Source organism: Cyrtonyx montezumae, unplaced genomic scaffold (assembly GCF_038088225.1).
Source record: "Cyrtonyx montezumae isolate F1298 unplaced genomic scaffold, pur_monq_1.0 scaffold_8, whole genome shotgun sequence".
NCBI classification, from domain to species: Eukaryota; Metazoa; Chordata; class Aves; order Galliformes; family Odontophoridae; genus Cyrtonyx; species Cyrtonyx montezumae.
In genome coordinates, this window is record NW_027072089.1 from 96,826,883 (window position 1) to 96,854,707 (window position 27,825).

The window sequence follows — 27,825 nt, forward strand, 5'->3', positions numbered from 1 at the left end:
ATTTTAAGAAAGGTAGGATTTAACCATACCTTCATTATTCTGGCTTTATTATTCTGGCTTTATCTGTGCATATGTTCATTCTACCGTGCACAGCTAATGTTCTTCTCAAGTCTCAATCTGTACTATCAATGTGCTGTAATTAGCTATTGAATTAATCTATGTTTTTCAACAGCTTTCTATGATGCTGCTTTCACAACTATCCCAACATTTTTTTTATGAGACTATTTGTTAGTTAGAAACATCACTGCGTTCTTGAATGCAGTAAGTTTTTTCCACTTAGTATGAGGTTAAAAAAAATAGTACTGGAATCTATATAGGGGAGAACACCATCTCATATACAGTGCCAAATATGAGGTTTCTTTCAGTAGAAACTAGTGTGCTGGATGTTGCATCTATAGCACTTCTGGATGTCAATATTGCATGTCAGTCTTCTGGGCTTCTTTGAACTGTACTAATGTTTTCCTTAGGATCCTTTCACCACCTCAGGTCAATATGAGGTTCAAAGGGATCATTCAATTGTTGTAGCTTCTGTGCATCTTGTCTCTGCCATTTTCTATGGTAAAAGTCAGATCAAGAATAAAGGAGTGCATTACAAGTCTCTAAAGAGTTGGTTGTGTGAGGTCCAAGTTAACTGATTTGGCCTTAGGAGGAAATGTAAAGGGAATCCTGAACTACATCTCAAATTCACTTCTATGCTTTATGACATTCAGAAATATGGAAGAATTAGATAAGGAGAACATGGAATTTTTTGCTACATCCAACCGTTATATAATTTCTTATAGCAGTTTTGCTGATTGCATACTTCTCTTTGCCTTAACCAGGAAGTATTCTAATAGACTAGGCTGTTGCAGAGAGAGCATCTCTTGTGCTGGGACTTACAAACATACTTCACTTAATATGTAGAAAGGATTAGAAAATAATCAAAATGAACGTGGTTAGAATAGGGATTTAGTGTTTCTTTTCCTTTAGTTTCTCTTAAGTTCTCATCTGCTTCTGTTTTTATTACTTTCCTGATGGAGTGTGTTTTTTTTTTTTTTTCAATTCCAGTGGGAAGGAAGTTAGTCTCAGCAGGAACACATGTACCCTTGCATTTTTAGGTTGGACACATACATCATCACTGAGTGATGCAGGGTATTTTTCCTTTTTCTCTGTATTTCTACTCAGGGCATTGCACTGCCTTGGCATTGCTCTTAGAACCTCTGGTTTGGAATGAATGCTTGCAGCTGAAATCCTGAATGTCAATCCCTTCTGTAGTAATGTAGCGGGCAGCCACCAGACCACCGAGTTAGTACATTAGTGTTTCTTTTGCATGTACGTTGGCATGTGCTTCCTGCTTTGGCTTAGAGAAGTAACCGAAGGCTTGCCTTTTACTAGGTGTACGTTGTTTTAAGAAGTGCCCGAAGTATTTTCAAATGCTTTTTCCATTAGTAGGAAGCAATTTGTGAAGTGCTGTTCTCACAGTTGACCCCAAACTTCTTTGTTTCAGGAGCTATGCTGAGAAGCAAGCTGAATTCTCCAGACATGTTTTGAACTGGAGGAGACTTTGTTGTCTATGGTGGGAATTTTCTTGTTTTTTTTTGTGGGGGAAGGGGAAGTTGTGGGGGGAGAGAGATGTAAGTTTCAATGATGAAAGAAAATGGAAATGTATTTTTCCTGTGTCAAGTCAGGATAGTGATCTCTGTTCCAGTGTATGGGAGTACGGTCTGTATGCATCCCTTTACTGGTGAATGTACTGCAGACTTACATTTCCTTCAATTAAGAAAACATTTCCCATGTATAACATGTCCATAAACTGAAGATTTGGTTTTACAAATGGCAATTTATCTTCTTATTTTATGTTTATTGACTCTTCAGTCAAAAGCCTAGTGTGGAAGGAAGTTTATGAATACCACTGAAGGTGGTAAAATTATCTCTGCTGATGTATCCTTAGGCTTTGTAGCTCTAGGATGCCTATTCTGATTTCTAATTTATCCCATTTGATGGTGTAGTTTTCACTGCATGTTTTCACATGGTGCTCAGGCCTTGTGACTATATAATGTACACTTTATGAAAATGATCTGGTGCCAGAGGAGAGACTTAGAGCAGAGGAAATCATTAACATGCAAAAACTTAAGCTCCAAAATAACTTTAATTAGAAGCTTATTTGAAAGAGCAACCACCTGCCACTCATTTTGGCTTTGAATTAGCTCTAAAAATACATTCTGGTTTGAAAAATCAAGTGTGATATAAATGTATTCGTATCATGCTAGAATAATAAAACTACAAAACAACAGTAGCTGGAGTCCTGCTTGAAAGTAACACTTGCTGGCTGAAGGACATTCCTCTTGAGGCACATGCTGCTAGAACTATGTAGTGTGTACTAAGTGATTCCATCTGATCTGCAGAAGGCACCATGGGTTATATTTTCTCTTTATAAATATGTCACTGGCAAAGCCAACTGGGCTGCAATAAGCTTTTTTTTGAAATGGACATTTCTGGCTGAGTTTTTGGAAGACGGCATTTCTTAAAGTGAAATATAAAAACCCTATTCACTAGCTACACATTTAAAAACAAATGGCCAAAGGAAATAAGACGATCTATAAAAAGCCAGGAAATAAAACTTCATGCACGATTTATTTTTCTTTAATTATGGTTTACATTTAATAGTTCAGGTAATTGGAATTTGGTTTTTGGTTAAAACACAAATATAAAAATTTGTGAGTAGGAACGACACAAATACAGTCAACAGGGTAGTAGGTGTATTGAGACGTGTTGCTGTGCCCTTAAAGGAAGCACAGCATATAGTCAATTATTTTTAGTTTTCAGTGCTTGACATCAGGCACTATGGTACAGTGCCATAATACACATAGCGATCATTGGAGTCCACTAAAGAACTTGTCATGTTATGTCATAATGTTGTCATAACACTACTGTTAAAACAGGATATTCTAACAGCGATATTTATATGTGTATAGTTAGAACAATATTCCTATTTAACATTCATAATGATTCGCTGGTATAACATCACTTAATATTGCAAGAAGATGCTGTATTTTTATTTCTACTATTCATTATTTTTATGATGCAATAAAACTGGTAAGAATAGGTTAGATATCCTTAATGTACATAGTAACAGAAGCTATTACTACTTGTTACCTGAGCAGTAGCAGTTCTATTGACCTGTGTTTTCATTTTGTTTATAGAAGTGTCATGTGTCTGCTAGATTATCACAGAATTGTAGGGGATGGAAGGGACATCTAGAGATCGTAGAGTCCAACCCCCCTGCCAAAGCAGCTCCCTAGCCCAGGTTGCCCAGGTAGGCATCCAGGTGGGTCTGGAATGTGTCCAGAGAAGGAGACTCCACCACCTCTCTGGGCAGCCTGTTCCAGTTCTTTCACCCTCACTGTGAAGAAGATCCCCAGCACATTTGTGTGAAACTTCCTATGCTTCAGTTTGTGGCCATTTCCCCTTGTCCTATCATCACGCACTGCTAATAAGAGTCCAGCCTTGTCCCTTTGCCTCCTGCTCCTTAGATATTTATAGATATGGATCAAATCCCCTCTGAGTCTTCTTTTTTTCCAAGGCTGAACAGACCCAGGTCTCTCAGCCTTTCCTCATAAAAGAGGTGTTCTACACCCTTTATCATCTTTGTAGCCTTCTGCTGGACTCTTTCCAGGAGATCCCTGTCTTTTTTGTACTGGGCAGCCCACTATCACTGCTGCATAAAGCTTATAATATCTGATGTAATGTGCTTTGGTTTTTAATGTCATCAGAAGAATAGAAATTAACAACTAAACTGCATATTTTATCTAAACTTCATAAAACAGAAAGTTATGATTAGAAGCCTTCTTGCTGCTGTGCACATAACTGGAAGTACCTGAAATTGTGTTAAGAAAAATATAATACAAGATTTCTGTAGTAGTAAAGGCATTTACATTACAAGTGAATGTCCTTTTTCATTTTAATCTCACAATTAAACATTTCATTTTTGTGTTTTTTTTATTTTAATCTAGTGACATTTAATCTCATAAGCCCTTGATCTCATTTCTAGTGCCAGTTCTGTTTAATATTTTTACCAATAATCTGTGTGCAGGAGTGAAATGTATCCTTAGCAAGTTTGCTGATAGTACTGAAATGAGAGGTGCAGTTGAGTCTTCTGCAGAGGCCTTGTAGAGGGTTCTAGATATATTGGCACATGGGAAAAATCATTAATTGTATGAAGCTGAATGAAGGTAAATACCAGGTTCCCTACCTGGAAATGAGCAATGCCAGATATAGACACAGACTGGGAGATGAGTGGCTGGAAGGTACCTCAGCAGGGAGGGATCTGGGAGTGCTTGTGCCAGTGGGCTCATCGTGAGCCAGCAGTATGCCCTGACAGCCAAGATGGCAAACCACACTTTGGAACATATTAAACACAGCACAAGCAGTTGGTTAAAACAGTTGATCCTCCCTCTGCATTGGTTGGTGCAGCCTCCTTGCTTTGAATATTGTGTGCAGTTCTGGGCTTCACAATATAAAAAGGATGTTAATGTTCTTGAAAGTGTCCAGAGCAGGGCAAAAAAGCTAGTAAAAGGTGGAGGAAGGCCTGTCCTTTGAAGAGGAGCTGAGGAAGCTTTGATTGTCTAGCCTGGTGGCTATTTTAATGCTTTTCACAACTTTCTGGAAAGTGGGCCAGTACCCTGGGTGTTTCCTTCATCAATATGATGCTGAATAGAGGGAAAGGATTACTTCCCTTGATCTGCTGGTGACGCCATTCCTGATGTAGCCTGGGATGCTGTTGGACTTAATTGCTGCAGAGACTTATGATCTAGCTTGTTCAGCTGGACTCCCATTTCTGAGTGAAGAATTTGTTCCTAACAACTAACCTAAACCGCTCCTCTTTCAGTTTAAGTCCAATCTCCCTTGTCCTGACCAAGCACCAGCTGCCACCTTGGCATTGCCCACTTTCTGCACAGCCCACAGCACTGCACACCACTCACTGATGTGTATGGTTATTCTTCCCTGGGTGTAGGACTCTACACTTGCCCTTGCTTAACTTTATGAGGTTCCTCTCTGCCCAAATTTCCATCCTGTCTGCATTTCCGTGAATGGCAACTCAGCCTCCTGGTGAGTCAACCATTCCTCCCAGCTTTGTACTGTCTGCAAGCTTGCTGTGGGATGCTATCTATCCCTTAACTGAGGTTATTGATGAAAATGTTAGATGAGACTAGACACAGAAATGACCCCTGGGGAGAGCACTGCTAGCTACAGGCATACAACTAGGCTCTTAGCCACTAATTACAACCCTCTGAGCTCTGCCAGCCAGCCACTCCTTAATCCACTGTTCACTCATCTATCTATCCTACTGTTCCTGAGCTTACCTACGAGGACATTGTGAGAGAGAGTGTCAAAAGTCTTGAATCATATCATTCTTGCAACTGTCCAGGTCACGCCTGGCTTTTTGCTGAACCTGAATGAAGGTATTTGTATGGGGTGCTGATTTATTGGCCTGAAAAAAATTTGTTTAAACAAAAAACATTAATTCTGTAGGACATCCTGCTATCAGTTTACAGCATTCAGGTAGGTACCAACCTGGCCTGGGAGTGGGGGTGAACCACATATTCTGAGCAAGGGGAGCTGAAGGCTTGGAAGGGCAGTGGTGAGTAGGATGGTTCCTTCTAGTATTAGAGTATTAGGTTGGTTTTGTAGTGCGTCTCAGGTGACGCACTCTGAAGTTGTATAGTTGCTACAGTTCTCTTACAAATACACTTTTTTGAAATTTACACTAATAATGGTTGGTAGTGTCAGCTGTTAGCGTGGCACAGAGGGCATTCAGAATTGTTGGAACCTGAATGTTAAATGATTTTCAACTTTGCACATGCATTTTGCGTTGTTTTAATTGAAACTTATGTAAGGTATTTATTTATAGATATTTTAACTGGCTGATTTCTGAATTGTGTTAATAAAAGCATTGCAGTGTTTTTGGCTACTACTTCAGAGGCTCTATAAGCAGCAAACCAAATGTTCTTTCTATGATCAGTAGTTGCTTTAACCTCTTGAATACCATATATTTCAGCTGCAGAATGTCAGCTACAAGTTATAAATTAAGCACTTTTGGAATCTTTCCTGTGAGTACAACTTTAGAGGGGAAATGATTCTTAAATATTTTAATAAAGGTGCTTTATGCCAATTTCAGTAGAAACATACTAGCTGTGTGTATGTAATCATGTCTAATGCACATGTGTATGAACTATGCTTCTAATTTAATAAAGAATTAATTCTAAGGCTGAACAAAAGCCATTGACCCTGATACGTAGCTTAGAAGGTCTGTGTCGAAAACCCTAGGAAAACAATAGCTTTAAAACAATTGTTCTGTTCAGAAAATGCTTCTAAAGATCTATATGTCACACCCAAAAATGCTCTTAAAATGCTTGCTTTTAGCCACAGGAAACATTTCTTCACTGCGTTTATGCTGTTAACAGAAGTAAAGAGTTTGTACTTCCTAGAAGGATGTAGGACTTTAATCTACAAACAGTGGTAAATGGTAAATGTTTCCTCTTGTATTTTGGAAACTTGAGGGGAAAAAAAAAAAACAATGAAAAACTTCAAAATGTTTCAATTGAACTTTAAGACTCAGTCATTGTATTGAAGCAACTGCGTATGGAGCTAAGTGTCAGCTTCAGTGTGCTGGCAGCATTGGAATATGGCAAAATTTGCACCAGGAGGCTCCAAAAAATGCTCACAGAGGAACGGAAAGGAATACCATATTTAAGTTTGTCTGGACCAATGGAACTAACGCTTCAGGTGACAGTTTCTTGGGTCACAACATTACTAATGGTGACAGTGGTGTCACCATAACAAGCTGGAGACAAAACTGCAGTCCATGGAGTGGCAATATACAAATTCCCTATTGAAGAAGTTCAAGATGCAGCCTTCAGCAGGTAAAGTGATGTGCACTGTCTTTTGGGATAGGAAAGTTGTGTATCTTCTGGATTTCCTAAGGCCTCACGAACCATCAACTCTGTCCACTACATCATGATACTGTCTAAGCTGAAGGTTGAAACTTCCAGAGTCAGGCTAGAGAAGAACACAACTTTTCTCTTGCAACATGATATCTTGTTCTTGCATATATTCCTCTCTATTTCTTGGAATTCTCCCATCAGACTCTGAGTGAGGATTTAATACAAAACAGTTAGTATTTGTTTGAGGAAGTAAGATTTTGTTTGAGGAATTTAATAATTACCAACCCTTCCAGAACTGTTACTATCCATGAAAGGAAGCTGAATTGGGCATTACCTAGGCAGAGGTGTTTACCATTTTGTGGCTTCTGTGAGAACAATGTGGTATAAACTACATAACTGGTTAATGTCAATGATTTATGGGCTGGTTCCATGACAGTTGGTGCGGGGGACCCATAGACCCATGCCCCAGGGAAGGGGAAAAGGGAGATGGGCCTAGAAACAAAACAGCAGCAACGATCTGAGGAGGAAACCTAATTTACTAAATAAGATATCGGAAAGCAAAGTAACACAATATAATGCAATATAATTGGAATTAAAGCTAATAAATAAAATGAGTAAGAGAGAGTATCCGATAAACCGAAGGCCTTATGCTAACACTGAAGGCGGACGGCAGCGAGCACCCACTGCTGAGTCCATCCCAAAGGAAAGAGAGCGTCCCGTGACCGCAGACGGTTTTTATCTTTCCCTCTGAGCATAAACACGTAAGAACGCAAAGCATCGCGAAGTCCTTTGGGGAATGTAGTTCTCCTCTGAGACAGGCATATCCGTAACAATCGATGATGCGTGCAGCTAGAGCATTAACTCTTTAACTCTCAATACACTACATGATGTTATGATGTGGAATACCAATAATATAACAAAAATTATAAAACCATGACTGTTAATTAAACGACCTGTTATCTATTCAAAATTTCTTGTTGCTCCTTTAATCTGTTTCTTAACTACAGTACAATAGGGAAATGAAAGAAAATGAAAACAATTTATTAGACAGAATAGAATTGATAAAGTTGCAGCAAAAAAAAAAAATACAGGCCATCTTATCATTCTTAGTACACGTGGGCAACAGTGGTGGTAGGTGGATGTAAGAGACTAATATTTTATATCATTGCCTCAAAGTTTGCTGATGAACATGTCCAAACATGTCCAAGCTAGTCCTGGGGAAAGGATTGTGAAATCCTTTGTCTAAGGGACAAGCAGATGGGCATGTCCTTGGGCAACGAAAGAGAGATAAGCTGCAGCTCAGTGGCCGCTTAGCACTCTTTTGTGTGGTACTCATCTCTGTGGGGAGATAGCCATCTCAGGAGAAGCTTGCCTGGCAGGCTAGCACGGGATTTGCCGCGTAGGCAAGAGAAATGAAGGATAAAAGAGTGATCGACCACCATGAGATTGTCGTGGTTTTGTTGGTGTTGCTGTGTTGGTGTTCTTCCATCGGAAGCCTCATGAGCTGATCCCTGCTGCTGAACTCCCTCCTGGGCCTGCTGCCTGAGATGCTGCTTTCTCCTGGACCTCGCCGCTCCTTCGAGGTGTTCTACCATCTGAACCCTCACGAGCTGATCACTGTTGGCTGCTTCTCCGGTGTTGACTGATGTTGTTCCTGGACTTTCCCTATGCCGCTACTCCTGTGCTGACCCGGTGCCGCTTCTCCAGGACAGCTGCTTGCTGCTCAGGGCTGCCCGTCGCTGCTGCTGTTCTCCCCGCTTCTGCCGCCCCTGCTCTTCTGCCTCGGACCGTCGGAGCTGCTTGCAACCGGACCACCCCTTGGATCCTGGCTGGTGACTTTCCCCGCGTTGTACAAATCCTTGCTTCTTTCCTATCGCTCGCCTTCCCTTCCCCATCTCCCTGGTTTATAGTGGTAATAAACTGGTCGGACCAACATTTGAACTGTTGTTTCTTAGTCTCACGCTGGGTATATACATAATCAAAGAACCTTCGTCGCCCTCCTTTATATTGGAGCGTGACATTTCTAATGGCGTAGTCGGCAGGATAACCTCCATGACTCGTCTCCCTCCTTTATATTGGAGCGTGACAGTGGATGGTTGGACTAGATTATCTCAGAGGTCTTTTCCTGCCTTTATTATGCTATGATAACACCAGACCTCATCCCTATTTGAAGCCTGTGGAATGCATTGCCAGTCTTGCTTGGACTGTACTATCACATCCACTGTATAGTCTGGATTTTATACCTTCTGACTTCTGGACTGCGTGGGCAATGGCGTGGTCATAGCAACTGTGAAACACGGGGTCACTCCTCTGGAGCAGATTTTTACGGTCATGGTGTGCAATCTGCTGTTCTTCACTGGAAAAGTGCATAGCTAATGGTGGTGTCTATGTTGAAAAAAAGGTTTGTTTTTGTAGCTGAGGGTTAGCTTTATCAAATAGTGTTATTGTGCTCTTTGTATCTGTTGTAGTTTCCATGGAAATAAATAGGAGGCATTACTTTTGGATCTATCTATCTATATATATACATATGCACACGTGCAGTACTTGTTTTCAGGCAAACAAAACCAACAAAACTCTTGAATAAGAATGATCCGTAAGATTTTCAGAAAAGGCACGTGTAGAATGTAAGGTAAAAAAACAGGCATTGTGGTTACGTGGTTGAAATGCCATCACATTCCTTTCTGGTACTACACTTCTTTTCTTCTTCTGTCTATAAATCTTGATGGGAAGAATTGAAGTATTTTCACTAGTGAATGGTTTGAATTTAGCGTCTGCAAGGTGAATAAAATGAATTACATTTTTCAAATGTATTTTCTTGCTCATGCTTGATATTTGCAACAGGTTTGGTAGAACATCAGTGAATTATGTGCAGAATTTGGAAAAACAAATGGGGGAATTTGATTTTTAGATTATGAGAAAATCTGAAGGGATGTGGTGGGAGGGTTGAAGGGTTGGCAGGGCAAGTGGATAAGATCTATGTTGTTACTCTGAACTGAATTCTATTTGCTTTAATCAAGTGCAAGTAACATGACACACTGCTGACTGAAGTACACTATTACTTATTTTCAAATACTTAATTTCTTTGGAGAATCACAGTAGAGATGAACAATACTTTCCATTGTATTTTACGCATTGTTTTGTCAAGTATCAAATATAATCTTCTTGACATTTATGCTAACCTTCATTATCTAAGTATAAGGAAGAGTTTTTATTCTGTTTTTGTTTTAATTCATCTTTCTGTGTTGGAGAATAGTCTTAAGAGACTGCGGATGGACTTTGAAGAAAGAATTTTTTTTTTTTTCAAGTTCCCCACACATCCTAGAGCTCTTACAGTGGAGTATTTTTATGCAGATAAATAGAATTATGTTGAATGACGATGTTTTGTGTTATGTTTGCCAGAGAGGGGCTTGTCTTTGAATTCACGACAGATATTTCCATTAACTGTTCCAAGCTATTAGATTTAATGATATGGCTTTTTCTTCAAATACATGGAAAACATTGTTTGTTTGAATCATTGCACTGACATATGAAATGCAAAACTCTTAATCAGCCTCTTACCTCAGTGTGTCAGAATGAAGCTTTGCATTTAGCTTGGTGTTTTAGAGACATATCAAGTCATATCTTCAGGCTATTAAATAATGGCTTGAAGTCATTTACTCCAAGCTGACCTTTTTTCTGGTCTTAGTACTGTTTGCAACAAATGAAGTGAATCTGTTTGTTTCTTTGTTCCTTGAAGACAGAAGACATGAATGCAGGGTGTGGAAAACATTGCCATAGTGCTATTTTTAACAGCAATATATGTTTATAAGAATTCTTGTTATGTTGTTTAACTACTCTTGAAAGAGTAGAATAGGTTATTTAGTTTTAATCCCCGGTCGTTATGACTGCTTGTAATGTATAGTGGCTTTTTTTCCCCCTAGGAGTATTGAAACATTTCTTGAAACTGCAATTGTAATAGTTATAACGTCAGGAATTTTGCTTTAAAATGAAATAATCTAACATTATTCTTAATATATTCGGAATGATATAAAATACATGTAATTATCTGCATTTGATTTTATGCTGTTTGTTCTTTATAGTAAGCAAGAAGTATGTTGAAGTTGGAATATTTAGTATTCTTATAAAGTAAACACTTATGAGAATTATAATTCTATTAGTGTACATACAACTTTAACTTATAACAATTGTGAAATATAAAACCATATAGTTAACGTTTTTTTTTTTTTTCCTGTGCATTTCTTCCCTTTGCTCTTCTTTCTTAGGTCGAGATTTGATATGTATACAGTCTATGGATGGGATGCTAATGTTATTTGAACAGGAAAGCTATGCTTTTGGCCGCTTTTTACCTGGTTTTCTTCTGCCTGGTCCCTTGACTTACAGCTCTCGGACAGATTCTTTCATTACAGTTTCTTCCTCTCGGCAAGTTGAGAGTTACAAGTATGTGTGCATATTCAGTAGTTATTGTGTATTTTGGTGCTGTTATATAGTATTGTAAGCAAATAAAAGTAACCACATCTAATTTTTATTGCCTTTGCTGAAAAAAAGCAAACTGTTTCCTGTGAAATTTGTAGTTACTTTATTTTAATTCTATAAGTACTAAGTTAGTTAGCTTATTGAAGGCTCGCCATGCTGTCCTGCAAGTGCAGGCTGTTCTGAAGGGTGAAAGTGCACAGGAGGGCTATTGTATCTTCATGGATAACCTTTTCAAAGACCAAGAACAATTCAGTTCAATGTTCGAGAAAATGAGGAGTAGCAGAAATCAGCTTGACTGAACAGGTAGAATCTGTTTCAGTTCAGATGATAAAAGGAAGCATATAGGAGACAGAAATTAGACTGTCAGACTTCCAGAGTAGTTGTTGGTGATTCAGGCTAACAGCCTTACATGAGTGACGTTCCTCAGATGATGATACTGGAGACGATGTTTCTATAATCAAATACCCGAACAATAAGAATAAATGTCCTGAAATACAAGGATGATGCTGAAGTGCAAGAAGTAACAATAAATAAATATGGAAAAGGTTAGGGCAGAAGGTATATTGCTTGTCAAATTCTGAACTGTCTGGTTAGTGCAAATGGTTATCAACACTACTACTGTTAGTAAATATTTAAATGTATTTTGAAAGACAGATTGCTTTGTAGTCTTAAAATATGCAGAACAAGAGATACTGTGAAATTTAGGAGCTTGCAGATAATGTTCCTGCCAAACAAATATTGTAGCCCTGTTATCTTGATTAACAATACTGATCAGTTATTATTGTCATCTTCCTACCACTAATTTTTTCATGCAAATACACTGCACATTTCTGTACTGTGAAGATATATTTCCTCTACTTTAGCTTTTGAAGAATATTCTATATTAAAATGAAACACTGCCTGCCTTCTTGATCATAACTAAAAATAACAGCTCTGCCTTATCAGAAAATGCCACTGATCACAGCCTTCTGAACCTTTCAGTTCAAATAGTATTCAATCTACCTCGTTGTTGACTTATGTAGCTTGTGCATCATTAACTTGTATCCTAAAATAATTTCATATATGGTGTCAAAAGCGTAACTGAGTGAAATTAATTAGCTTTAGCTTGGAGTTGTATTTGTTCTTTAGATGTTTGAGGCTTCTGAGTCTCTGATAAATATATTGAGTTTGCTTGGGAAGCACTCAAAACACTGAGCTCTCATTGCTGTCTTCCTAAAATGAGTCTTTCAACAACTCTTCCCTCAGTCTTAATAGAGTTTGCTTTATTTAATCTTCACATCTTTTTCTGTGTAGCTGCAACAATAGATTATACTGAAAAACGTAGAGTAGAACCAGAAGTGTTGCTGTGCATCCACCTTAAATGTCTCTGTGAAAGAATGTTATAATGAATGCAGGGAAAAAAAATTCTTTATTTTCTGAAAACTTTTCTGAAAATGTTTGAATACAGTTGTCACAAATCTTTTTCCTGAGCTTAGGTTATTTTGCTCCTAGTAATGGGAGAGGCCAAAAGTGTAATGCCCAATCTTTGTTACCGATGATGGCCATTTTCTTTCTTTTGTTTTTTTATTTTCATTCTGACCTCAATTATCGTTATTCATAACCTGCACTGGGATGTGTATTTGCTACAAACGTAATGTAGGGCATTTAAAGTACCATTCTAGCACTTGGTTTAGAAGGGAATTAATAGTTGTGAAGTGTAACTTCCTGGAAATACATGGAAACATTGTATCTTTAAACTTTATTCTCTCTCTGAAATGAAAATGACTTTTTTCTGATTTTCTTTTATCAGAAGTGGTCTTGCTCATGGTGTGAAAGGGTAAAGGTGTGCTGAAATAAATATATAAAAAACCACAAATACCACTTTTTAATTTTTATTTACAAATTCTACCTTAGGGATCTAATCCAGGAAGGAAATGTTAATCTAACATAATATTTATTATCATATATTATTCTATGTTATCACTTGAATTGAATTTCTCAAGGAATACTAACTTTTAATTATTCTGCTACAACTTAGTAAGACATTTTCAGATTCTAGATATTGTGTGAACACATTACAGACATTGTGCTAATAATATGGGAAAGGATAGATGTACTGCAAATAAGGGTATTATAAGTTAATAGAATGACTTTTCAAATACGATTATGAGTGGCTCTGCAACCACATCAGTCCGTTCTCTTCAGAACCCTGGGCTGCAAGTTGTCTGTCCACTTGTGCACATTCAGCATCATGAGGTGGTCCTGCACTTGTTCTTCTCTTAGCAGCGCAGGGAATTTTGCTTCCCCAGTCCTCTCATAAAGGTTCAGGGATGTGTGAGGTTCATGGATTTGAGAGATGTGAGAAGCCTGGCTGTCAGGCTATTTTTCATATCTCTCACTGAGTACAGTCCTAACTACACCTTAGCTTTCCTGATCCCATCTCTGCACATCTGGGTAGTGTCCCTGAATATGATAGTTTATTTTAAAGTTTATGTGGGGGAGGGGGAATTTTTTTAATTGCTATATTAATTTTGCAAACTTAAAATTCTGACTTATTGCATGTTTTTTTTTTGTAAGATATTTCCATCATTTAATATGGTTAACTGTTGAATTACATTAACATCAGAGAAGACCTGAGTAGAACCCTTGTTCTAAATTCTGCCTTACACCTATTTCAGATTCTACAGCAGTATTTATTTTAATAATAATTATTATCTTAATTTTGATTATGGCTGTGCTGCTGTAGGCTTTCTGACAATCACTTTTAGTTTCTGCTTTTGCTGCATATGTATACTCATAATATGATAATTCTATTTTATTTTTTCTTAACGTAAGGTTTTAACTACGAAGACATTGTATTTTATTGTATTATTATTATTATTTTTTAAACTTCTTATAACAGATACCAAGTGCTGGCATTTGCAACAGATGCTGATGGAAGACGAGAAACAGCACAACAAAAACTTAGCTCTGGAAAAAAACTTGTGGTAAAAGATGTTTATTTTATATAACCTATATGATGTCTTGCAAGCATCTGAAAAAGACCAATACTAAGTAATGAATGGAAACATTATCTGATGACAAAGGATCCTTTCCAGTTGCTGTTAAAAGGCAATGGAAAGTCTTCTGTACATTTTTATTAGGATTTCCTTATCCTTACTTGTTTCAGATTGGGCCTCAATACTTGCTGGGAAAAGCAAGAACAAAAAAAAAACAAACAAGAATCAAACCTGTATACTGTAAACAGCTATTTCTAAGAACAGTCTTTGTTTTTCTAATGCAGAATCTAATCTGTAGTAAAATAGATGAACCTGAAATATTGCTCATGTTTTTTAACTTGGAGGGTATTTCTAAGTAAATAAACAGCTTATGAAATTAATTTAGTTGTACCTGGGGAGTCCTTTGTACTTTTACAGAAAATTCAACACTGAAAAATGTTTCCATAAATAGACAGTATCCTGGACTCTTTTTCAAAAACCTGTTAAGTCAGTGATCTTCAAGAGGGACTTGTAGCTCATAAATTGTTTAGTAGTTGAGCTACCTGTTGTTGAGAGGAGGAGAGTTTGAGTCTCTGGTCCTTTGTTAGAACTGATTGTCCACTCACAGTACTATGTAAAATGCCAGATTTAGCTTATTTCAGGTATGACACGAAAATATAGGGAGAACTTTTTCCTTACATTTGTTAGTAGTAGAATTTCTTCACACTGTGCAAATCAACCATAATCCTATCCTTTGAATTAGGAGAAGACATAATTTTTAATAAGAAATTTAGAAGTTTCCTCAAACATGCTGTAAACAAATTTTAAATTATGAATTGAGAAAGAAACATACATAGAGACAAAGGTAATATTTTCCTTTGAAGGTGACACTTCCAGTTTTGTATATGAGGTATGCTGTTACGTTTACTAACACACTCTGGTCTTAAGCAAAAAGATTGACGATATTAATTTTGGAAGTGATGACAGTTGAATGGCTTTTGATTTCAGAAATTCTGAATTCATTTAACCAGCTTGGCAATGTCAAAAGCAATTTTTGCATGTGTGAGTTAAAGTTTCCCAAAGGAACTGAAATGACAAACTAATGAAAGCTATCAATAAGCAGTAATATTGCTTGAACATGTAAGGATATAGGTAAGAAACGATTTCAGAATATTCTTTATTGTAGCAATGCATGTAGTTTGAAAAGTGGAGAAGCTTTCATACACAGAACTGTTCTTCAGATTAAAGGCTGTATGTTATTGAATGCAATTATGTACGTGGGCTATAGCACTATAAATTTTGTCTACCAATTATACGTTGGTAGAATAGGTTATCATCTTTCCTCCCTAACATTACCCTAAGGACACATACTGTGTCAGATTTAAATGATTTTATTGCTCTGCTTTTGGAGAATTTAATACTTACACATCTCACTGAAGATGAAAGTGCTTTACACTGTATCTTAACATTTAGTTAAATATACTAATAAAGTTTATTGCATAGCCATTAATTAATGATACTTTCAAAATGTTGCTATTGTCTTTTCTGCTTTATCCACAATTGAGAAAATCACAACTGCCTTCCAGATCAACAAGTAGATAAGTAATATTTTCTCCTTCCGAAAAAACACTTTGATTTTTTCTTTTCTACTTATGCTACCGATACTTACGTACCTTGGTGAATTCTGAGCTCAGTTCTCTGCATATTTTTGAGATTCCTTTAAATGTGCAATTGTCAACTGATCTCTACAGTGTGTATTTTTTTCTTTTTTAAAGGTGGATTGGGTTCTGAACATTGGAGAACAAGCACTGGATATATGTATTGTGTCCTTTAATCAGGCAGTTTCTTCTGTTTTTGTACTTGGTGAAAGAAACCTCTTCTGCCTTAAGGATAATGGACAGATTCGCTTCATGAAAAAGCTTGATTACAGTCCAAGTTGCTTTATTCCATATTGTTCAGGTTTGTAAAAGAAAATTCAACTTGAAACCTTTAGCTTTATTACTGATTTGTTGCTCGTCTTTTTTTTCCCCGTTGATGATATATTTTTCTAAATATGCTATAGATTGTAGAAAAACTACAAATCAGAGCTGCCTTCTCAGATTTATCTTCTAATATTGTTTAATCTGAAGTATCATGACTTTCAGAATCTAAATGGCTATTTTCTCATCATCAAATATCTAGTCTAGTGCTTGAGCTAGTTTGCCCAGGTTACTGGGACACCAAACACGGAAGAATGAGAGATTAATGTTTGAAAGTCTTCTGTTATTCACTGGAAGTTTTTCAAACATTAATATAGAATAGGTTAATACATTCTTAATACTTTTAAGTTCTGTAGTGGTTCCAAAATGGTTCTGCGCAATGTAATATACTTGCTTTAAGAAATCAAATATTAAAAAAGTTTATTTTTGAGAGATGAAACTTATTTGATAAATTTTTGACACTGTGCCTTCTTTAGAATCTTATTTTAAACTTTGTAAATATGATCATAATAATCTTCACATAATTTGTATGCTTTCTGATTTAAGTTATAAATAAAACATATAAGTGTATAAATTCTTAATCAGAGTTCACAGGTCAGTGAATTAATGGCAAGTATAAGTAACTGATATAATTTAAACACGTGTATTTTGTCATGCCTATCCTGGCATGCCAACATGATAATTATGATGAGTCTTTGTTATTCATATCTTAAGTTATAAAACATAATTGGCTAGAACCTTGAGAAGTTTTGGTGCATGTGTTGTATATGATTTGAACTGATATTACATTATTAATAACATGCATCCTTGGTTATTGTCAATTCAAAGATTTTAAAATTCTGTAAATGTATATAAAACAAGTAATGTTATCAAAGGAAATAAATGAATAAATAGCTGGATAGTATGTACCTCCAAAGAAAAAGTAATAGCTTATGATAATAGATTTAATTTTTAAACTGTTTTTATATTTCTAACAGTGAAAGAAGGAACAATAAACACTCTGGTTGGAAACCATAGTAAAATGCTGTATGTTTATCAAGACATTACACTGAAATGGGCCACTCAGCTTCCCCATGTTCCTGTATCAGTAAAAGTAGCCAAATTACAGTAAGTTCCTTGAAGTACTTTTCCAGTTTCATTTTTAGTAGTGACATTTGCTTGTAGATTCTAACAAGTATTTCTGAGTCGTGTAATAAATAAGGTGACTTCTAAAATGAAAATTCAAAATTTGTTGTGTAAAATATTAATTTCATAGTGGACCCACTAGAATCTCTGTACTGTGCTTTAGACTTCAATTTTCATGAGTAAAAGTGGAAATTGGTCTTTCATACTTCTAATGAAGAAGTAGTTTCTTCTTTAAATAAATGAAAGATTAAGCTTTAGCATCTCGTAAGATCCTTCCCTGAGACACAGTGCTAAGGATGCTCACTGAAAATCTATTCTTCATTAAATGTTTAAGAGTGTATGAACTCCCATGATTTGTTGAAACAGATTGCTCAACTCCAACATTAAACTATGGAAATTAGTTTAAGTAACTGGTTAAAATGCTCAGAATTGTACTGCAACAGATAAATTTTTTTGTAAAATGTACTTAAAATGGACAGGACAGGAAAAAAAAACCTGTCAGATGCAGGATGAAATACAGAGAAATTATGCTAGTGTTTATTACTTGTGCCAAATTTGTCAATGAAATGAGAAGCAAACTATAGAAAAGTTCTGCTAGTGCTTTTATGATCCAACTTATGCCTATACTGTAGTGAATGTACTAGAATCATTTATGGTGCTGGCTTCTTGTTGTTTGCAATCATTAGGAAATGCCGTAATAGTGTCCTTTTCTTCTCGTGCCAATCAAGCTTATGGCTGTTATGACAACATACTATAGATTTTTGAATGCTTACTTAATCACTATTTTTTTTTTTCTTTCTCACAAAGTCTCATAATTAATGAATATTTGACTAACTTTACTGACTTATATAGAGTAGATATCCATGATGGATGTTTGTGTATTTGACTTGATGTTAAAGGTTATTAAATTATTTTTAAATAATGTATAGTTTAAAATTTTAATTTTTTTGAAAACTCTCTGAAGACAACTTTGCTGATTTTCATCCAACATGTCTTAAATAAAGAATGTAACAGATCACATCTGTGATCTAGTTAGTGTAAAACAAAAAAAGTAACTCAATTATGCAGGATGTGACAGTATAGCTTTAGTAGTTTGGAAAAAACAGTTAGTGTCAGCAGAAACAATTTAAAGAAACACTGAATTTTTCTCAGCAGCATATTGTACTACCATTGATATGTAGAATTATTGGCATATTATTCAAATACTGGTGGAGGTCTCTTCCAACCCCTACAATTCTGTGGTTCTGTGACTAAGAAGTTCTTGGGATGTAGTTTAGTGGGTGTGGTGAAGATGGGTTGATGATTGGACTAGATTATTTCAGTGATCTTTTCTAACTTTTGTGATTCTATGATTGTATAATTCTAAGTTCATGCAGATTCTACTTGTTCTATGTAATATTTAACACTCAGTAGTTGATCTTGCTGAGAATTTTGAGAGCCTACTAATTTATCCTAGATAATTTTCTTAGTTACAGATTCAAAGGTTCCATACACCCATGTTTCTATTTCTATTAATTTTTTTTGTCATGTGGAAGACATGGATGGCAGTCTATTTATACAAATCTCTTTTTATCCAGGTACTGATAAATGAAGGGATGTGTATCTGTCTGTATAGACCCAATGCCTGTAAGGCAGAAGTACAGGGTATATATATTTCAGTGCTATCCTTATAGCTTTCTGTTTGAACATATGCACTATACTTGTATTTCATACCGATATTCAAACAAAAGCTACACAGAAAGAAAACTGCAGTAAAGCTTTCAGAAATAATAATTTGGTTTAAACAAAGATTATGCTTAAAAGTAGCTTGAAAGAGAATTCTCATTTCATATGAGTCAGTGTGGTGCTTTTCCAATACCTATCCACTCGAGAGGCCTCAGTTTCAGCTGGAGCCCTTGGGCACTACTGTAACATAAATGATATTAAGCCTTTTATTAACTACAGAGTTGTTAATCCTACACTGCTGAGAGATGGAAGCACCTTTAATATAACCTTCATAAATGAGTTATTTTCACATGCTTTCCACTTCTATTGCAATACTTTCCAAGTAAATGGAGCATTCTGAAAGCAGTTGTCTTTACAGATCTTGTGTGTTCATCTGCTCCTTGTGTGTGGCTCTGACTTGTTGGATAAGGAAAGCAGTATTAGAAGATATTTTAAGTAAATTCTCTTGGGGCACGGTTAGTGTCACTGCTTCTGTAATGGCAGTCATATGATTTATTCTGTAATCTTTATAGTTTGCCTCTAAGACCAGCCCCTCACATACTTCAGAGTAGTCTGAATCAGTTCGATTTTATTGTGTACTCCTTAATTTTAATTATTTCATTTTTCCTCTTACAGTAATGTGAAATGCAGTGTTTCCCTATTGCGATACCAGTATGTAAATAATGATAATAACAGGCTACAATCTTGGGGATTGAATTCCAGGACAGAATGCTTTATTTTTATCATTCCACTTTTCACAAGCATACAGGGAAAAAGCAGAATCAAAGTGGTTATTAATAACATTTTTGCTGAGGTGTATCTGTGATCTAAAGAGGATGTATTTTTTAAGCTGTTGAACCAGGTATTTTGCCTTTCTTATGTAGAAAGTATATAGAGTGGTATCTGCCAAAAAAGTGAAGATGAAGTTTTACTATAATGAATCTTAATCATAATATTGTACTACAGGCAAATAAATCGACAGTTTATCTTGCTCTAGGTTTTACTTGAAGATCTCTATAGATACTGTTACTCAACTGGAATTCTAAGTTGGACTACTTTTTTTAATTTTATCTTTTTAAGTTAGGGGAATCCTGTGTGCTTAATACAGCCTGGATTGCTTCAGTGGTAACCTTTTTACATTGAGAATTTGCATTAATTTATACTGTTTAGGACTTTGTCTCAGTGCAAATTCATTTTCCCATTGATAAGCCTGCTTGGAAAGTTTCATGTATCGTGTGTTATTCTTAAAGCTATGGTTGTGAAAAAGTATTTTTGCTGAGGCTGGAACTCTTTGGTCTGGGTGTTCTGCCTCAGTTGTCTAAAAGAAACAAACAGAATACCCCCCCCGAAACACAAAACAGCAGCTTTCACACTGTTCTAGAGGGTTTGAAGAGAAACTGTCCATATGCTTCAGTTAAAAAACATAGTATCTGGGAAATCGCACAAATTGTAAGCATTTCCATTCCGCTTTCATTTTCAGTGTTGAAGTAGTAACTGTCAGTGTTTGTTTGGAATCCACTGCAGTTACACAAGCATCTTTTTTTGCAGCGGCTCCAACTCTTACTACCTTTCTTTTATGCTTTCATTTCACTTTCTTTGTTTCACTGGAGAGACCTCTTTTCCAAGACCTTCACTGCACCTCTCAAGATCTCTTTTGCTGAAGAAATTTCACTACTGTTATTTCTCTGTTCTTAGATTTGATGCAGTCACTTTTTGGTGCTTCTGAAAGCATATTATGTTTTCCTCTCACCCTCTCCTATAATTCAGGTAGTTATCTGGGGAGCAGGTCAACAGTAACATGCTTCTGACAAAGCTGTTTAAAGTTTGTCAGCTCAGATGCCTAATATAAAGGTCATTTTTTTTGCTTCTGCCAGGGATTAGAGCCTGTAAAGTCGAGTGTCTTAATTCTACCCGTCAGAAAGGTGGGTCATGTTTATCTGAATCATCTGAAACAACTTCTTGAGAAAGTAGCAGAAAGTAGCTTTTTAAGGGCCTATTAGAGGTCATATTTGTTTTTCTGTGCCTGAATTATCCTGTCCCTGTGTGCTTGACCATAAAAGGTCCTTGGAGTGGATTAAAATGCTTACACCATCCACTTTTCTATTTATTTGACAGTAATTCACGTTGCAAAGCAGATCCTAAGAGTGCCATGTTTTAATGGTGGTTTGATTGCACTAAGTATTATGCTGACCTGGATGACCTGAAACTAGAACATTGTGTTAAGGTGCGTTCAGTCTGAAGCAAAATAGCTCATGTTGCTAGCCTCGGGGATCTTTCCATCACAAAAATTGGAATTGCCACTGTGGCTTCAGTTAAAACCATGTAGATATAGTGTTATAGCTTGGATATGATCTCGGGAAAGGGATTTCAATTTTGATCACTTCCAAGTTAGAGATCTGTTTTTGCAATAGGGAAGCATGAAGGCTCCAAATCTAGGACTTTGGTTTTTTTCTGTTTTTATTTTATTTTTTGTCTCTTGGCTAGTCTTGCTTTTGATTGTATTATGCATCCTTCACATTTAATCTGATGAGCCTGCGAATGCTGAAATCTGGCTCAAATTTTTCTTCTAAACTATAATAGACTTTGTTAAATATTTCTCATTTTTAATTTTTTTCCCCCAAGATGGTATTGCAGGTTGTTCCTATCCATCAAGAAATGAAGCCTGGTAGTACCTGTATGGGGGAGAAAAGAAAGTTAGTTTGATGTGGAATTTATCTACAGGCATCCACTTCTAACAGTAAGTCTGACATCTCTCAGGGCGTAGGAAACATGTTTCAGGAAAAATCTATAACCTATTGGGACTCTTCTCTAGGCACCAGTCTATCAGTGAAATTTATAATTAAATGAGGGATAATTTTACCTTCCAATTAATTAGAATTTCATTAGAAATGCCCCAAAGAAAAAATGTTAGCCCTGCCTTTACTGCTTGTCCATAGGTCATTGAATGATTTGCATATATGATGCCTCTTGTTTTTAGAAGTTTAATTTAACCTGGAGATTAAATTATGTTGACTTACATTTTGTGAGCTTTTAACATACTGTGTCAGTGTGCAAAAAGACTACATTACATGGAAGAAAGATTGTTGTAGGAAATAACCCACAGAATGATATGTGTGCCTTGTAAAACAGTCCTTTTATTATGAGGGGTTGACAGGTATGGACAAGTTGGTGAAAGTTATTGGAGTACTTACTTCTACTTTCATTATTTGACAGGTACATATCATTTTACTTGGTTACGGAACAGTTTTTTGAAGAGGAAGTATGAAGTATATGAAGCGGTCTGGAAAAGATTTGTTTAGTTTTGTTTTTCTTTTTAGTCCAGAAGTAATTTAGCACCTTTTAAGAATGAGAATTTCTGATCTTCTTAAAAATGTGACATTTCCAGAAGCAAACTATTTTAGCTAGAGTTAAGCTTGTAAACATACTTCCAAGATTTGAGGTGGGGGGAAGAATACGTAAATTAAAACAGAAGTAACTGTTGAAAAGCCAGGGAGTAAAAGTAGGCTTTGCATGTTCAGGAGGCAAGCAGGGTTTTTCCTGGTTTTTTTTTTTTTTTTTTTTTTGGTAAGCTTTTTCTGCACTTTAACTCATTAAAAATATCAGTTTTACCTATGTTTATACTGAGGAATGACCTAGTAAAGATATGAGAATTTTGTGTTTTCACCACTGATTCTGTATTGCTCAGTTTGCAATAAAAAAAAAAATGTTTTCTGCTAAGTGCTAGGACTATGATTGGCTGTGGCATTTGAAATTTACTTGAGTCTTTTTTTTTTTATTGTTATTACTTTTTCATGTATGATCACTGCAGGCTTGACTACATAGCAGTTATACCTGAGCTCTTAACACTAGTACTGTGAATAGCCAGCCCATTAAAACTGTATTACATAGTTAAGTACTTGTCAGGTAGCTGCTTATTGGTGTTTTTGTTTCAACTTATACTGTAACTTTTTAAAATTGTGTTTTCTACTCAATTAGGGACTTTTTTAAAGTAATAAATTGAATTGTACAGGCTTGAATACAGAACATACTGCAGCTTACTGAATCACTTCAAAGCCATTGACTGAAGATGCTAGAGTAGTCCAGGTCTTGCTATTTGAGAAAAACTAAAGAAATTCAGTAGGTAAAATGTCTAATGTTGTTTTAAGTCCTCCCTCCCTCTCCCCTTGTGCCTCTTAGGAACTCATTACAAGACTGTAAGAAATATTGACTATTCCTATGTCCTCTCATATACTCATTTTGAGCGAGACATGATGATTTACACAAAAAATGATTCCACCAATGCTTGCAGAAATAAAAAAAAAAAAAAAAAAAAGGAATCAAGGACACTATTTAACCGATGTGGATGGTGAGAATCATTTTATTTTTGATGTAAACATGTTCTTGCTTGTTTGAATTTTTATCTTGTTCTGTGTGGTGATGAGAGCTTACTGTACTTTTGTGTCTCTTGAAAAATTCCTACTTGTTACAGTTATGCAAGTGCACTACAGGAATATATTTTACATTATTTTTGAAATATTTGTGTCATGGTTTTATGATTTTTGGTACTGGTATTCCACATCATGACATCATGTAGTGCATTTAGAGTTAAAGAGTTAATGTTCCAGCTCCGTGGACCATCGATAGTTCCAGGTATGCCTGTCTCAGAAGAGAAGAAGAACTCCATTCCCCAGAGGACTTTGCGATGCTTTGCGTTCTTACGTGTTTACGCTCAGAGGGAAAGATAAAAACTGTCTGCAGTCACGGGACTCTCTCTTCCCTTCGGGACCGAGCTCGGCAGTGGGTGTTTGTTGCAGCCATCCGCCTTCAGCGTTAGCGTAAGGCCTTCGGTTTATCGGACACTCTCTCTTGCTCATTTTATTTGATTCATTTGCCTCAATTCCAATTATATTATATTATATTGTGCTATTTTCCTTTCTGATATCTTATTTAGTAAATTAGCTTTCCTCCTCAGATCGTTGCCGCTGTTTTGTTCCTGGGCCCATCTCCCTTCTCCTTTTTCCCTTTCCCCCTTCCCCTTCCCCGGGGTGTGGGCCCGTGGGTCCCCTGCCTCAATTGTCACGGTACCGGGTCGAACTGTCCTGCAAACCGGTGACAATTTGGAAATGTAAAACTCTAATTTTCAAGAAAGTAACTTCAAGTTTACTGAAATGATAGTCTCTTGTTATGGGCTAAGTTATAAATTTACTCCTAGCTGCTTCTTTCCTTTGAACTGTCAATGCTGTTTTTCTTGGCTTTTGCCATTTTAGGACCTTGTGGATAGCAATGAGTGCCTGCAAAAAACTTTTCTGGTGCTGGAACTCCAGATTCAAAAGAATGTGCAAGGAATGATTTAGTAATTTTTATGCTTAATTGGTTTACTTTGTATTCCACTACTTTATTCCTGTCCAGTCTTCCCTTTTAGTCTGCAGCTTGCATGGGTGCCTGTGTATTGCTCTGATGGTGAGAAGTGTTGACTCTGAAGACCAGCAGGGATTGCCCCTACATCTATACTTTATGCCAACTGAAAAGTTCTTCTGGCCTCCAGACTGTATTATGGCTGTTTAGAGGTTTATGTTTTGAAAGGTAGCATAAAGCTTAGGAATACACTTATTGCAATTTAAAACATCCTTTGCTTGTATTTGAGGTAATGACTTTGTAGTTATTTGAGCATATTGATGCATGAAGAAAATAACTTCTTTTGCCCTCTTAGCTTTATCTAATTTATCTAATAATCCTTTTGTATTTTCTAGTTTATTAGTATTTCATAACATTAGAATGACTAATAGGAAATGCATAGTTTGCATGCCCCTCTGTCTAATGACTTACAAAGTCATGGTTCCCTGGAGACTGTTACTCACTGGTTTCACAGAAACAGGACTTCTCTTCCATATGTGAGTAACAACTTCAGCTTGACATTGTTAACATGTATCTGACTTTGTGGTGCTTTATCTAAAAAAGTTTCAGATAAACTTTCTGATTCAGCAGCCCATCTCTGTAAAGAACAGAGCTTGAACCTTAGTGCTTCAATTCCTCATTGTTTTGATTACTTCCCAGATTTGAAATTACATGTAGCCCGAAGGTCTCATCTGTTTATTTAAGGAGATGAATCAAAAGAATTCAGTATTCTGGAATTACAACCATGGCTTGAAAATGTGCTTAATTCTGTGATGATTTGGCTTACGATATTCTTTTACAAGAAAATTAATACCCACAACCAATTTGCAAGTGAGTGACTATCAATCTGGTTGAAATGTGAGCTTGAAATTAAAACTTATTCTCTGGCACAGAATCGTAGTATATTGGATGGTTAGGTGAATGAATGTGTTTGCTGTACCTGCACTCTCCAAGCAGTAGGAAGGCAAAAGCAACTCAATTTAACTGGAAAAAAAAAAATGAAGAATTACTGTAGTTGAATAAAGAATCTAAGATGTAAAAAGGATGTCTTCTATAGGGGAATAGTGGGTGGGGTCAAAATAAAATCCTCTTGTTGGATTCTTTTAGCTATCCAGATGCTAAAAAAATACTTTGTTCTTCATTCCAGCCCATCTGTTATTCCTTATTATAACTCACATCACCACAGCTACCACAACTGTTAAAGAATCACCATATAAAAATGGCAGAACTTGCATATAAAAACAGCAAAACTTAACACTTATTACATGGTTTTATGGAAGGAAAACTGCAGGAATCAAACTTTACAGTTTGTTGAAAGATTTTTTTCATTTTCTGTATAGTAGTACTCTAATAGAAGCAGTGCCAGTTATGACACACAGTATGAACTGTTCAGTTATATGCACATATATATATAGATGTATAAATTTTTATTTGAGTGTTCTGTAAGAATATGTTGCCTGATCTGAGAAGTTAAACGCAAAAACTTCTGCAATCTTCTTACTTAAGCATAATTGCATTTTAAGGATATATTTTTAGGAAAAAGGAAAATTATTGCATCTGGTTTTCATCACTGAATTTCCACAGCCATTGTCAAGAGATAGCTGTACAAAATACTATAGTTCTTAAAGGTCATACTGAGAGAAAATTTTAATTTGTGTAGTCTATGCAACCACAGAATGTAGGTGACTGCTTTTCCTATAAGTTAGCAGGATTCTGATCCTGCAGAAAACCGTAGAAGTGCTGTGTACCATATCCAGAATGTACTCTGATTCATGACTGAGGCTTTCTAGCAAGTTCAATTTTCAAGTAGTATACATTGTATGATATTAAACACATGCCCATATTGCTGGCTCTCCTAATTTTGTAGCATGTCACTTACTGGCTTTTGCAATAAGCCTAGTTTTTATAGTGATGTGGTTTTGTAAGGGTTTTAGCTTTCTTTAGAATAACAGGTAAAATATTCCTACCTTCATGGTTCTAGAAAAAGCCTTAAAAGTGGAAATTCTAACTATTTAAGAACAAGACAGATTACTCCCCCTTCTAATATTTTATATTAAATACTTGCTTTTAAACAACTACTGTGTGGGGTGTAGTGGTTGTATTTTTTTTTCTTCTTTTAGCCTCCAATTTCTTTGTGCTTGTTCATGCTGTGACAGAGTGCAAACGTAACTCTCAGTTTCTGAACTCAGTGTTGGAGTTGAGTGTTGAGCAATAGGCTGGAGCTAATGGATGTATTATGAGACGTGTTCTGCCAATGGAAGTGCTCGACTTGTTTGAATAACAGTCACTGTGAAGAGTCTGTTGATTTTGAAAGTATTGTGCTGTTAAAATGAATGACTTTCTTTTTTTCCATGCTCAGACTAGCAGGTGGGACACATATGTTGATCTATGAAGACGAGAGCCAGCTAGCAGTGCAGAGTTCCAGAGTTCCTTCTAAATAACAGTGTTGCTCTTTACAAGACAGGGTCAGGGGGCAATGATAAGTGCTATAAAAAGTAGTTGTATATGGACTTCTGTGGGCCTAAAATACTGTGTGCTCATCGGTGTAAAACTGTGAGGAGCTGAGGAGAAAGAGATGGAAATTAGTTTCTGGAACTCATTCATTTGAAGTTACGTTAGTAGTCTTTTTAAAGTACATTTTCAGGGGTGAAGATACTTCTTTGCTATGCTTATGTTCTTTATGTACCCTTTAATGGTGGAGCATATTTGAAACCGGGGGTGGAGTTTGGATGCTAGCGAATATCTTTGGTCCAAAGAGAGTGAATTGCTCTCATGCTGAGGGAATAGCATTAGAAAGAGTGCTTTATCTGATTGAGGGCACAAAAGTAAAGGGGCACAAAAAGTGGAAGCAGGAGCAGGCTTCTCTTCTGACTTGATTAGCTGAGGAGCTGTGATAGATTGGCATGTTCAAGAATGATTGTATGGCTAGAACGCATTAGGTTGTAGTGCTTTGCATCACGATAGGTTACAATACTAATATAAAGCAGTGATCACTAAACAGTGTATTTATTTGTAAGATATGTATCTTTCTTTGTTTTGAGCTTATGCCTCATACAGAATATGATTAAAAGAAACTTCACAAATAGTTTATTGAGGTGTATTTTTACAGTGCTTAATGTTACGTGTCCATAGCTGATTATTTTCCATGACCCCTGAGACCTGTCATGTTTATTCCTATTGGCCTCGTTGTAGCCTGTTCTCTGGTAACTGTTTAGCTTTCCCCATGTGCTATCTAAAGAGCTGATGAAGGGAACAGTGAAAAATAAGCTTTTACTGAAACCATAAACTCAA

General features: G+C 36.3%; 1 protein-coding gene across 1 annotated transcript in view; it reads left to right on the plus strand.

The window, feature by feature from the left end:
* Positions 1-27,825, plus strand: part of BBS9 (Bardet-Biedl syndrome 9) — a 278,937-nt gene that overhangs the window by 20,229 nt on the left and 230,883 nt on the right. Inside the window, exons 6-9 of the mRNA XM_065752711.1 lie at positions 11,186-11,360; positions 14,278-14,362; positions 16,129-16,312; positions 17,310-17,439. Coding sequence (XP_065608783.1) covers positions 11,186-11,360; positions 14,278-14,362; positions 16,129-16,312; positions 17,310-17,439 — 574 coding nt within the window. The remainder of the gene's footprint in view (positions 1-11,185; positions 11,361-14,277; positions 14,363-16,128; positions 16,313-17,309; positions 17,440-27,825) is intronic.